A 14,644-nucleotide genomic window follows, 5' to 3' on the forward strand; every position below is an offset into this window, starting at 1 on the left:
CACTTTTCATGATAAGGTTTTTTTTTTTAATTAAATAAAAAATATACCCCTACTTTCATACGAATGGAAATAGTAACCGAATGATTGGAACCTCTTAAAAATGTATCTTTATTTTCTTATCAACAATAGTATGATTTGTTTAGTTTGTTGTACTCTGTGCCTGTTCAGTTTGCATTGCAATCTACACTCAAAGGTGATGGCGGCGTATATGGATCCAGGGCAGTTCTCAATGTATGGGAGCCAAAAATTATAGCCAAGCAAAATAGTGCTGCTCTTGTTATACTTCTTGATGCGTCACCAAGTGAGCAAAGACACGCGATACAGGCTGGATGGATGGTAAGTTTTCTAATTCCACTATCCATTATTGTTTGATACATTCTTTAGAAAAAGATTGAGTTATCTATTGAATGTAACTAATGCCCAAGAATTAACAAAATATCATAATTCCAAGATCAGAAAATGTGTGATCTTATTATACTGTTGAAACATTATCAAATAATTCATTGATAGGGTCCTTTATATGTTTGGTCATTCCCTTAGGACCTGTTTCTTTTGACATAAAATGGGCATAAAACAAATTTTACGCCCATACAATTTCTTTTACACATATTTTATGTTCAAAGAAATGGAGCGTTAGGAAATGATCAATCATAGTAAAAATGCAAGACCATATCTCCTATTCTCGTATTCTAATTTTGAAGTTTTTCAAATCTCCAGGTAAATAATGACTTTTATAATGACTTTCACCCACACCTATACACAGGATGGACGGTATGCTTCAACAATAACACACTCTTTCTGTCATTTAAATTCATTAAGATGTTCTACTGATTTTTCCTTCGTTTATTCTGCATCCCTACAGAATGATAATTTTGGAAAAACGGGCTGCCATGATGTTCTCTGCTCAGGTTTTGTACAAATTTCCAAACACATACCCGTAGGCGCTAGCATTACCCCATCTTCGGTCTACAATGGAACCCAACATTACATTATAGTCACTGTGTACAAGGTAATTCCAATCATTATATTTCTAAGAAAAGGGAAATGATATGTATACCTATATTTGTTACATCATGGAAGAAGGAAAAATATTATTGGGGAGAAGGAGAAGGTGACACTTGTTCAAAGATATAAATTATTTATCAGATATGTCTTGCCAAAAAATTCTCTCCCATTAGATGTTTCAAATCCCTTATTTATTAAATCTTACAGTCCGGCCAATGGAAAAGCAATAGCTAAAAGAGATTTTGCATCATAATATAGTTAAAATGAGTTGCACCTTGTGAAACATTACTTCTCACTTGACATACTAATTTTTTTATTTTAACCATTTTACTCTTTGGTTTTCCATTTTATCGTAGGATCCTGCGAGTAAAGATTGGTGGTTATTATATGGCGAAGAGAGGGTGGGCTATTGGCCAAAGGCCATCTTCAATTCTACATTCGCTGACTATGCTGATTTTCTTCAATGGGGAGGGGTTGTATATAATGATGGTGTATTACCTTGGCCTGAAATGGGGAGTGGCCATATGCCAGAAGTCGGTCAAGAATATAGGAAATCAAGTTACATTGGAGGCATGCAGTTTATAGATGAAGATGGCAATGGTCATTCCATCAAACTCGAAACTCCTCGTGAGATGATTCGAACCTCCCCGTCATGCTATCAAATTGGGGTTACTGAAAAAGTGCCTGGTGAGGCTTATGCTATACTTTTCGGGGGACCAGGTGGGAACAATTGCTAGATTCACTTGACCCAACTCCTTTGAAGGACTATATGTTTCCAAACTTAAATGATGGAAATGTTTTAAGCATATGATAACTTGAAGTCTAGCTATATATTTAGTTTATCATGCTCTTAGTCATATTTGAGCCCAATTTACATCTGTACTCAATGTTTCAGTTTATAATGAAAACGCTAAGAACCTAGAGTGGTTAAGCTCCTTTCTAAATTGTAGGGTTGCAACTTGGGTCGGGTTTTCCCTGCCTGCATCGACCCGACCCGAAAAAACCACGAGCCGGGTTTTAAAATAGTGGGTCTTGCCGTCTTGGGTAGGGTAGGGTTTCATGTTGAAAAACCCAGCTTATTCTCGGGTCGGGTTGGGTTTGACAGAAAAAAAAACCCGACCCGAGTGCTATTTCGTCTAGTTTTACTTTGTTTTCTACTTCCAAATTTCTACACATCACAAAAATTCAAACAGCAAACTATAAATAGGATTATAGGAAAAGGAAGAAGGCACTGCCAATGATGACAAAGTACAAACACTTTTTTTTAACTTTTGCTGTAAAATATTTTTGGATATTAAGATGTTAATTATGATGGTTGTTGAGCTGCTAGAGATCCACCAGTGTCTTATAGGGATGTTTAGGGTCGATAAAAGGTTGGCCACATCATGTAACAATGGGTTCGCCTCATTGTATTACAATGAAGTGGTGGCCATGTAAATAGAAGCTAAGAAAGAGTAGGGAGGTAAGTAATTCCAATATAGGATTATAGGAAAAGGAAAAGGAAAAGGAAAAGGAAGAAGGCACTGCCAATGATGACAAAGTACAAACACTTTTTTTTAACTTTTGCTGTAAAATATTATTGGATATGACTAAACTATCCTCGTCGCTTTGTAAACAAGAAGGGTAGTACAAAAGCAACTAAGGACAATGTAGTCATTTACATGGCAAATGTGAACAGTAAAATTGACACTCTCTGGTACAACCTTCGTTAACAAGCAAATGGGTCATTCCTGAATCCCATCTAAACAGGAAGACCAATGTGACAGCCAAATTTTGAGACTTATATAAAATTACCACATTACCCTCATCTAGCAATAGTGCAAATGTGCAATACAAATGTACAAGATAACATGGGTCGTATGGTCATTTAGATAGGGGAGTTCTTAAACAAAGAAAACCCCTGGATAGAAAAAAAAAAGGACCCGTGCACTCGTCGGCTGAGGGGAAATGGCTCAGCAAGAGGGTTTTAGGCGAGTAAATAATGTACCCATTTTTAGTTTCTTAATTTTTTTATTTATTTGTATTGTCGTATCAGTAGGTTTAGTGCAACTCAACTCAACCTAACCAACCTTTTGTCCAAAACTAGTTGGGGTCGGCTAAATGAATCCTTTAGAGAAATAAGCGAAAAAAATTAACATATACTTCCGCGTAAATGTGAAAAAACCCGACCGAACCCGACTAGAGAAACTATCACGGGTAGGGCCGGGTTTTTGAATCTCAGGCTTTTGTAAAAAACACCAGACCCGAGATAATTTCTTGGGCAGGGTAGGGTTTGGAAAAACCCCGACCCGCCTGACCCGAGTTGCAACCCTACTAAATTTTTTGTACAGCAGTACAACTTTGTCTATGCGGTCGGATCCATTGGGCCACTAATCTATCATGCCTCAACTTGGGACGGGAACAATGTTGGGATTTCAGCTCAGGCTGGGTTGGCATTTTCTTGAGTTGGGTTGGGTTAGGGTTGGGAAAAGTCAATCCTATTTAATTTCGGTTTGGGTTAGGGCTGAGGCTTTGGGCAACTGGATCCGATCCAATCCCAACCATCTTCCCTCTGATTTTATTGTGATTTTGAGAATTATGTGTTAATGGTTTCTTTTATATATAGTTTTTCTATTTTTTTTTGCCCCAAGCCAAACCGAACCCTACCCAACCCCATTTAGCAAATCAGGTTAGATGGGTTGGCTTAGGGTTGCGAGATTTACCTGCAGGTTGGTTTAGGGCTGACCCTCCTCAACCCGAGGCTTGGCTTGGGATAGATTAGACCTTCGTTCAAGGGCATTTCAAATTTGCTTTGATCGACCTTCTCTTTGTGATTTCTAAACCCGTTATAGTTATGACATTTATGAATATTTAGTAAGGGAAATGATAAATGTGCCCCTTTTCATCACTTGGGACACCCAGCTGCATTGTCCGTGGCAATCTAGTTACCTCATTCCTTCAAATATGAAGTACATCAGCACTTTTTCAGTCATAGATACACTGTAGTTGGGTGTCCCTAGTAATGAAAAGGGGCGCATTTATCATTTCCATTTAGGAAATATTTGCCATCTCTGAGTAGCCTCAATATGAATTTTATAATTTTGAACGGGGAATGATATTTTCCCCCCTCTGACGGATATATAGGGGAAAGTGATTGTGAGCGGCCCCTCATATAAGCTTATATGAGGTGACCGCCAAAAACATGGTGGGCCCACATTTTGGGGTGATCCGAACCAGTCATTTGATAGGCCCTGACATAGATAGGGGGTGCCCAAAAAATCAGCTCCATAGGATCATCCCAACCCTTCGAATTGTGGAGGTGAAAGAGGGGAAATGGGCGAGTATAGTTTTGCCCACTTACCCGTCCATTTTCCCCTCTTTCACCTCCATAGTACGAAGGGTTGGGATGATCCTATGGAGCTCATTTTTTGGGCACCCCTTATCTACGTCAGGGCCTATCAAATGACCGGTTCGGATCACCCCAAAAATGTGGGCCCACCATGTTTTAGCGGTCACCTCATATAAGCTTATATGAGGGGCCGCTCACAATCACTTTTCCCATATATATATATATACTATAATAAGCCGGAAGCCTTTTTTACTGTTCACCCCTGCCGCGTGTCATCGTCCCTTCCTCCCCCAGCTGCTTTTTGTCTGCTTCTCTACGGTTCAGCCCTCCAACAAATTTTGATTTCCCTCTTTAACAGGAGTTGTTTTTTGGCTTGGGAGATAGGTTTTGCCATATCTTAATACACCCTATTCGTACTTTTGGGGTAATTTTCCAACTTTAGCTCCATTTGTAGGTAATTTTTCATTTAAAACTTACACATCTGTAATGGATGGCCACAGGCCGAGAAGCGGCCTTGGAGAAAGTGGCTAGCAAATCACAAAAAATCGTAATGATGACTTCTTTTTCGATTTTATGCTTTTTAACAATTGGGATTTTTCCTCTTTCTCCACGTGTCCCAGCCATCCCAATTCCGCCCCTCAGAGATATTTCTCTTTCGTCTTCTCCTGCAGATATTTTTAAAGAGAAGACTTCTCTAGCAAATATTTTGAAAGAGACGAGCTTTATCTGTTTTGTTTGCTAATATCTCTTTCAAGGTATCTGTTTTGTTTGCTAATATCTCTTTCAAGGTAGCAAGAAAAGGGTGCCATTTGAACGATTTCAAGGTAAAACGTAACGTTCCTATATTTCTCTTGAGATTTCAGATTATCCTCTTCTTTCTTCCTATTTATTTTTTTACTCCAAATCAGGGTTCTATTTGTTTTGGGCATTTCTTCTGTTCGATTATTTTTGTTTTTTTTTTGCGTAGTCAAGGTGGGGTTTTATGTTTATGAAGCTATTAGCAGGGTGGCTTTTGAAACTGGCAAATCGTTTTGGGGATTTCTTCTGTTGGATTCTTTTTGTTTTTTTTGCATAGTCAAGGTGGGGTTTTATTTCTTCTGTTGAATTCTTCTTCTTTTTTTGCATAGTCAAGGTGGGGTTTTATTTCTCTGTTGAATTCTTTTTTGTTTTTTTTGCATAGTCAAGGTGGGGTTTTATGTTTATGAAGCTATTAGCAGGGTGGCTTTTGAAACAGCAGGGTGGCTTTTGAAACTGGGAAATCGTTTTGGGGATTTCTCCTGTTGGATTCTTTTTGACTTTTTTCCCGTAATTGTCATATATTACTACATGTTCTTCCTATTTTTTTCGTAATTTAAAAACTTTGTAACCATTTCTAGGTAATTTTTCATTGAAAACTTTATAACTTTAGCTTATTTACTTTTTTGTGTAATGATTACTTTTTTTCTTGGTTTGCTAGCAACATTTGCCACGCAACTTTGCACCTAGGATGGCTTTTATGGCTTTTATGTGTGATGATTACTTCTTTCTTCATTTGCTAGCAACATTTGCCATTTCTTATGCTCTTGATTTTTCATTTCTTGATACTTCTTTCACACTTTAATGGATATTGATTATGCTCTTGATTATGCTCAATAGTGTCTCATCTTTCAAAGCATATCATGGATATTGATTTCATACTTTTTTCAAAACAGATTGTTATATTGAGGCATATTGTTACTGCTTCATAATCCCCTTCACAATGGACACACATGGTCGTGCACGTGAGTATATTTAGACTCCATAGGTGTAATGTATATTATCTTTACTTTACTTATTTTTACATGAAAATTTAAGTATCTACTGTTATAGATATTGCACGGAAAAAATACGTTACGAAAATGGCTCGCCAACGTAGAATTAGATATTTGCGTATGAAGAGACTCAATATCGCATCAACATCTGAAGCTATCAGTACCCGCGTGTCGACTGATTTGGCCTCCTCCATTGATATTAATATTCGACCATTTCCGCAACATATTATTCCACCAATCAGACTACGATCTTATCCCGACTGATTTCTTGAAGTTGATTTTACTGTTGCCTTCTTATTTGTATTTCTGTTTGTTTAAATATACCAATAGAAGAGGTTTTTGAGAATTTGTGCTTTCCAAACGTATATATTCAATAGAATCGAGATTTCAAGAAATCAAAATTCGTTTTTTTCTCTTTCTTTTCCTAATTTCAGGTTTTCTTCTAATAACTCCAAGATAGAAACTGCCTTTTCACCATTAATTCCATTTAGAACCTTTCCAATAATACTTCCCAAACCTGATTCCCTTCCAATTCCATATTCCCTTTCCTACTTCTAAATGAATTCTTATGCACTGCATGCTTTCAAGTTTGGCTACAATAGTAAACCCATTTGGGATTCATGGCCTGATGGGAAGCCGGTTTTCTCATTCTCTTCTTTTCTTTTGTTTTTTTCCAGTACAATTCCATTCTTCCACTATTTCTTTCCAAAAGGGTCTCAGAAGGGCCTTTTTTTTTTGTCTAACTGCAATTTGGTTTTGTTGCAGATGAATAGCAATTAGTCTACTCAGATGCTCAATTTTCATGAATGGCAAATGAATAAAACCACCCCTTATATGGTAGATATCCATGTTTAATGCTACTAATTTAATTCATATTTCTATCTATATCGTAGATATCCATGTCTTATATTAGAGGGAAAATAGTTTTGATAAAAAAAAATCTATGACTTTTGTTGTGTTCTGTTAATGTCAGATGTTTTATCAATTTGATCTCACAATTGTGAAGTTAACACCTTCCATGCTCATTTATTGTTTTAAGATTTTTGTGTGTGAACTTTTGGAATAACATCACCATAAATTACTCATGGTCATGCCCTATTCTCTAAAAATCCACCAACGAAAGTGTTCTCTATCAATTTTTCTTTTGCTATATTGCAGGTTTCGCTCGAAACTATTTGAACCAATTACACATCAAATAAAAATAAAGTATTTGAATGAGTTGTATGTTGTCCATATTCTGAAATACATTTGGGTTTTTTTAGGATTTTGTTATGGAAGCTATATGGGTTGATTATTTTGATTGTGTCGGCTTATGCTGGGCTTTGTTTGTTTTCAGTTTTGGAAACGGATTGTTGTACATATCTCCAACCGTAGCAGCGCCTAAAAACAACTCTATTATCAATGGTAATATAGTTTTTCCTATATTTATTCTTCCGAATGTATCAACTTCTTTTCTTTTTTTTAAATGGCTATCTTCTTTTTCCTTTTTCAAAGAATTTTCTTCAATGGAAGGACTGCATAATTAGATATAGCCTAAATTGAAATAATAGAAGATGTTCTTAACTCCCTTGGAGGCAATTGGTAATTAGCCTTGCTTCGTCTTATTCCCATTCTAAGGAATAAATAGAGAGCTTCTTATTTTAAAAGTCTTAATGTTGAAATATCTTTTGATTGCATGCCTTTTGTTTGCACTTTGCAACGTTTTTTTTGTATTTGGTATTGATTAATTCATGCTATACTGATGCTTTCCAAATATTTGTAATATTTGTTTATGTTTTAGTAGCATTGGAATTTTTCTTTTGATTAACTATAAGCCGTATAACAATGTTTTCTCTTTTCGTCTTCTGCACAACACATAGATTAGGGTTTTTCTCCATCTTCTTCTCATGTAAATAAATAAGGGCTTTCTACATCTTCATTTTTTTTTCTGAAGCACATCTAGAAATAGATTAATCTTCCGAGGCTTTCTCTATAGGGATTTTGTTCCTCTTCTACTCTTTCCTTTCCACAAAATTGATTTGACAAATTAGTTCTTTTCTAAGAAAAAAATTTTTCCTGCTCATAGTGCTTAAGGTGATTTCTGCATAAAAGGAAAGCTCCCCTTCAAAGTAGTATTCTTATGATAGCTCAAGGTATTTGACCCTAAAACCATTTTATCCATTAGTGATCTTATTTTGTCCATAATATCACTCAGTGGGGTATCATGTTCACAATAGCTTTATATAGGCACTTAGGGAGTTCTTTCCTTGCATCTTCTAATTAGAGTTCTATTCTGCTCTACCTATTTAATCCTTATAAAATTCTTGCCCTTACATGAAACTGATATTGGTTCTTTAGGCTTTGTTTTGTTAATCTTTTGGCGTAAAGTTTTTTTCGTGCTTCTTATTATTTTGGAGGATTTGAAAACTGATATTAGTTGGTGCGGATGATCTTTTATTTAGATTCTTTTCCCTGTGTATGTTGGGCTATTGTTGTAGTTGGTTTTTTTATGTATTTCGTTATGAAATTATACATAGTTCTTTATTAGCTGTTGGTTTTTTATGAGTTTTTTTCTTTATGAAATTATACATAGTTCTTTATTAGCAGTTGGTTTTTTTATAAGTTTTTTTTTCTTTATGAAATTATACATATTTCTTTACGAGTTTCATTTGTTTTTTTGGATGTGAGCTGCAGGCGAGTAGGATACATCAGTTTTATGGTGGAGGTTGTGTTGGGATTCATGGGTTTGATGACTTTGATCTCTCTGGCAGTTTATCATGGAGGCTGGTATGTGCTTCTAATTACCCATGCATTTAGGATTTCTGGACTGTAGTCAGTTTCTCTCTTTGCTACCAACACTTTGATGCCTTTAAGTTATACATACTTTACTCAAGTAATTAATTTGAGGAATATTTTCATTTTTGATATATAGTAAGGCAATTTATGTTCTGTTTGTATTTCAAATGTGAATTCTTTTATTCTGGATAGGGTAGCTGAAGTAGACTGGATCTACATCACTTTGGCCCTGATTATTTAACTAAGGCCCTGTTTGTTTTGGTTTTTGAGTACCGGTTGTATTTCCATCACTGATTATTGGACTCAAAATTACGTTCAACTTTAACCCCATTAATCAGTTTTGGACTCTCAATCGGTTCTCAAAAACAAAACAAATGGAGCCTAATTGTAATTCGAGTCAAATGATCTCTTTTGGGCTCACATTCTATCCTCAAAATCTAAATCAAACAGTGTCTAAAATGCATGGAACTTTTGGGATTGCTTTTCTCTCTCTAAATCATCCCCTCCTTAATGATTTCTGCTTGCATTTGATACATGAGTTTTAAAGCCTCTTTTCAGAACCCATTCCTTGCATACCCTGTATCTCTTTGTTAAGATATTTGATATTTCTACTTGCCTTCAAAGATCTCATTTATGGCATTGCTTCTTTTTTTTTCAGATTGTCACTGCCTTCAATGTAGTGGACCACAGGAGACAGCAATTTTATGGTCAATATGAAAAACTTAAAGAGTGATAATCACAATAGTCAAAATACTCATTTTCTGTTCTTTGAATGGATTTGTGCATATGACTACTGACTACAGAAAGAACAACACTCATCACTCGCATCATAAAAATTTCCGCATTAAATTTTTTTTTTTCAAATGGTAAAGATATTAAAACAAATTACAAAAATCAGCGTTTAACTAGTATTTGGAAGTATGTTTGATTTTAGATTTAACATGGGAAATGAGTGGAACACAGCAAATGCAAGTAGCTGCATTTAACTCCAATTTAGGGCATTACTAATACTGTTTTTTTAGTGTCAACAGGTTCAGTTTTATATCATTTTTAAAACTCACCTCTTCATTTGACAGTATATTCAAACTACATCTTAATGGAGGGTAAACGAATTAACTTCATTTTTTTGTTATCTTTTCTAGGCATCCAAAGCACTTTTATTTTACAAAGCACACCATATTCCCAGCCTGAATACATTGAAGTTTACATCTTTTGAAGAACTTCGTATCCCTGCTATATCGTCCATATATCTATAATCTTACTAAATTGCAAATATTCCAGGATCTTATTTATTAATAAGACTTTTTTTAATTTCTCTCATATATATGTATGATTTATTTTTGTTTATGCATCTCAGGATCACATATTTGCGATCATTTCTTCATCTTCTCAATTTAACTAAAGTTAAGGGCCTTCATTTAAGGTCATGCAAGAACAAGAAGATGTAGGCTGCAATAGTAGACGAAGGTAAATATTCCCCATTTTCTTTTATCTTCTTCCAATTTTCTTTGTTTCTATTTTCATTTCTTAACAACAAAACACCCATTTGGAAAAAAATTGGATTTTTGGGGCCGGTTGATTGGCCTTTGATCACTTTATTTCTCAATTTTAGCGAAGTTCCTGATTACTAGGGTACTTGTGTCTGATTTCAGAACATTTATGCTGCTTTCTTGGGATCTTTTCATTGATTTTAGATCAAAGGGATCTTCAGATCCCAATATCTCAGCTGAGATTGAGGTCGGGATTTTGTGTTCTTCTCTATTTCATAATTAGTTTTACACTTTTTCTTCACATTCTATATTTATTCCTCTAATTTTCAATGTTTAATATGGCTTTGTGGATTTTTTGAAATTTATGGTTTTGGTTCCTTATATATGCTATAGGAGACAAAATTCTCACCACCTATGGAGCCTAACCAGCATCAAGAATGCCAAAAATATCCACAAATGTCCACTTGGATGAAACTGTGGAAGATTGTTTAAAGCATAGATTGTTTTCTTCTTTGTCTCCAAATTGGTTTTATTGGTTTCTCTTCAATTGGATGCAATTGTTTCAACTTGGGATGGTACTGGTTTGTAGTTGGAGCACATCGAAGTATCTCGAGGAAGGGGTTTGAAGCTAGAGCCCACCAGGCGTTCATTTAGTATGACGTATCCATTGCACCTGCAAATGAGCGATTGAAAGAAAGTGATCTTAATAAATAATTTATGGGCAATGATGTTTGATCTATATATGAAACATCATTAGTTGAACTCATATGATGCCTACAATATGTTTTGTTCATTTCTTTTAGGTGGACTTAATGAAAAGATATCTATTCTGGATATATGATGCTTTATGTCTTTTTTATTTTCAGGTTGATAGTAGTTTAGGAAGCTTTCCTATCCGAATTCCCTTTTTCAACGGTTCACTGAAGGTATGTCTTTTAAAAGTTTATACATTCTTATTTATTGCTTCATCTTCTTAATACATTATGAAAGACTTCAAGTTGTCACCTCAACATGCAATGACCTTTAACTGTTTCCCATGGATATTACTTATTTGACTTATTAGAACAAGCTAATACATCCTTATTTATTCCTTCAGGTTCTTCACATAATTACAACAACCCGTAAATTCTTTAAAACATCTTCAAATTCATGTTTAAATAGATGTGTGTCTAAATCAAGTATTGTTCGATCCTTTAAGAACCAATCAATGTCAAAAATTACAACCAATCAATGTCAAGGATTACAACCAACCAATGTCAACTATTGCTTCATTTTTTCTATTTTACAATGTTTAAATAAATATGCAATATGATCATTTATTTAATTCCTGTAATGCATATAATTTTAATGCTGCTTCTAATTAGTCACTATCTTTTCTTCGATGCCCCGTGCATCGCACGGCGGGTCTTTACTAGTATATATTATAGCAGAAGAGAAATTAGAGAATTTTTTGAATATTTCCAAAATTCTGTGAGATTTACACGTCCATGTTTCATTTATTTACCATCTAGCCCTTTAATATTATAGTTTATCTCATCTATATATCTCTACAGTCAAGGGTAAAATGGTCTATTGGTTTTCACCTACTGCAGGTATTTTTCTTCTCCTTTTTCCCACCTCCCACCTACTACAGATATTATCCATCCGGTGGGCCCACGTCTATGATGACGTTTTTGGTTAATATGTGTCTCTCTCCCTCTCTCTCTCTCTCTCTACAGGTAAGAAAATAGAAGCAGGAAGTAGTCTGGCAGCCACCGCCTCTTTGTTGGAGAAATCCCATGAAAAAAACACAGAGAGGATGGGCCCCTTTTAGTTATTGAAAAAAAGCTATCTCTCTCTCTCTCTCTCTCTCTCTCTTCACAAGCATGATTCCTACAAAGTTTAAGATAACTAACTGGATCAATAAATCCTTATTGTGTGAATCAACATGTGATTGTAAACACGGTCGTTGAAATTATTAATTCGGTCAATTTTTATTTAAATGATTTACTAATTCAATTTTCAACTGCTTTTTTAGGTTCTCTCATTGTTTTTACAAAATAGTTGATGCAGGAAACATAAATGAAGAGTGGAGGCTTTTATACGCTTATTTTTTCTCAAAATTAGTTCCAGTTCTTGGAGGCAAGTTTTGGTTCATAAAATTATGCATATTGAAGGATCTCCTTTCTATGAGTTTTGGGCACTCATTTTCCATCTTAAACAGGGGAAAAAGCTTAACTATTTTTTATGGTTTGAAGGGTCTATGTTTGAAACTTTGATCAGTGTTGGAAGCTTCGACTGATGATTATCCGTATCCGCAATTTCTGACAGTGGTAGTCTCAGAAATCCTAAATTTGGCTTCTTCTTTTTTTTGTATTTTGCCTTTGAATGTGTTGGGTTCTAATTTAGATTCAGGGCTAAAAAATTTTCTTATCGTTTGGAGTACTTGATCTAGATTGATTCAGGTTGTAATTTTGTTAGAAGTAATGTACTGAGTTTTTCCAATGATTTTCTATATTACTATTTTTAAACTGTTAGTACTTTCTTGAAAAGTGTTAATGCTTTCTTTTGACGAGAGCGTGGACTTTTATTTTGAGTTGTCTGCATTTGGCTTCTAGACCTAAATTTTTATGTTCTTGTGATCAGACTTGGTCTGCCCAATGTCACCAATAAGGCCGTTGTTTTTAGCCACCATTGAACAATCCCAACCTCATTTGGATGCGTAAGAGATTATAAAAGGCTCTTATGGATATACATTCCCCTATTCAATGGCAGCTTCTGTGTGTTTCTTCAAGTAGCACACTATGTTTTTTTATTAATTGAAAGGGTTTTTTTGACAAATATTAATTGAACTTTGAAAGCACATTTTCTACATTCCTCTTTTTTGGGTCTTTGCCCATGCAAAATCTTAACATGTGTAACTATTCAGTCCAATTCTTGAATGTTTTTTCTAAACCTCTCTTCTCCAACAACTTATACAACCTTTTATTTCGTGTCATTGCTCTACCCTTGAATTCATCTAGGCTTAATTTGTTTGTTTTCTCTCCCACCGAAGCTTAATTATTATATATCAAATCAGCAAATGAAATGAGGAATGGTGGGATCTTAGGATTGGAAGTAAGCTTCTTTCTTACGTTTTTATTGCTTTGTGTGTGTGTGCGACAATAGTTTTAAAACATCTTTTTATTAATCATTTATGTTTTATTTTGTTGGCAAATGCACGGTTTTCTTTTAATGATTACATCTTTTTTTTGAAACAAAGTTTTGAATCACACCCTTTTTTCACCCGTGCATCGCACGGGGTGTTTTACTAGTATATATATATATATATATAAGGGTTGATGTTTCTAGTCGGCCGACTAGAAAAGTTTTCTAGTCCGTCCGCCAAAAATCAGTGCAGGCCCACAGTTTTTGTGTGATCCGAAGCATTTATTTAATAGGCCCTGACATGGATAGGGTGTGCCCAAAAAATCAGCTCCATAGGATCATCCCAACCCTACGATTTGTGGAGGTTAAAATGGATGGGTATAAGATTTCACTAATTTGTCCAATTTTTAGCTCGAGAAAAGTGTCTCTAGTCGGCCGACTAGAGAACCTTCTCTAGTCCGCCGACCCAAAACACAGTGGGCCCACAATGTTTGGATGATCCAAAGCATTCATTTGATAGGCCCTATCATAGATAGGGTGTGCCCAAAAAATCAGTTCCATAGGATCATCTTAACCCTTCGATTTGTGGAGCTAAAAATTGGACAAATTAGTGAAGTCTTATACCCATCCATTTTAACCTTCACAAATCGTAGGGTTGGGATGATCCTATGGAGCTGATTTTTTGGGCACACCCTATCCATGTCAGGGCCTATTAAATAAATGCTTTGGATCACACGAAAACTGTGGGCCCGCACTGATTTTTTGGCGGACGCACTAGAAAACTTTTCTAGTCGGCCGACTAGAAACATCAACCCCTATATATATATATATATATATATATATATATATATATATATATATATATATGAGAAAATGGTTCCTACACATATGTGTAGATAAGTTATCTACACACTAGCTTAAAATACAGTGGGGGCCACATTATTTGGGTGATCCAAACCATTCATTTTTAAGGCCCTCACATAGATAGGGTGTCCACAAAAAATTAGATCCATAGGATCATCCTAACCATTCGAACTGTGGAGGCAAAAAATGGACTAATTTGTGATATGTGTAGGAACCGTTTTCTCTCTCTCTCTCTCTCTCTCTCTCTCTCTCTCTCTCTCTCTCTC

At 35.3% G+C, this 14,644-nt stretch overlaps 1 protein-coding gene and 1 long non-coding RNA gene across 2 annotated transcripts in view; both read left to right on the forward strand.

Moving 5' to 3' along the window:
- Window positions 1-1,742, forward strand: part of LOC143890600 (protein neprosin-like) — a 5,028-nt gene extending 3,286 nt beyond the window's left edge. Inside the window, exons 4-7 of the mRNA XM_077395311.1 lie at window positions 169-336; window positions 718-771; window positions 863-1,009; window positions 1,362-1,742. Coding sequence (XP_077251426.1) covers window positions 169-336; window positions 718-771; window positions 863-1,009; window positions 1,362-1,742 — 750 coding nt within the window. The remainder of the gene's footprint in view (window positions 1-168; window positions 337-717; window positions 772-862; window positions 1,010-1,361) is intronic.
- Window positions 1,743-8,823: 7,081 nt separating this feature from the next.
- LOC143890705 (uncharacterized) lies at window positions 8,824-10,330 on the forward strand. Its single transcript, XR_013255221.1, has 3 exons — window positions 8,824-8,889; window positions 10,041-10,099; window positions 10,256-10,330. It is a non-coding gene; the product is annotated as an uncharacterized LOC143890705 (long non-coding RNA).
- The last annotated feature ends 4,314 nt before the right edge of the window (window positions 10,331-14,644 follow it).

Source organism: Tasmannia lanceolata, unplaced genomic scaffold (genome assembly GCF_043159265.1).
Source record: "Tasmannia lanceolata isolate RefF3 unplaced genomic scaffold, GAP_Taslan_0.1 ptg000013l, whole genome shotgun sequence".
NCBI lineage: Eukaryota > Viridiplantae > Streptophyta > Magnoliopsida > Canellales > Winteraceae > Tasmannia > Tasmannia lanceolata.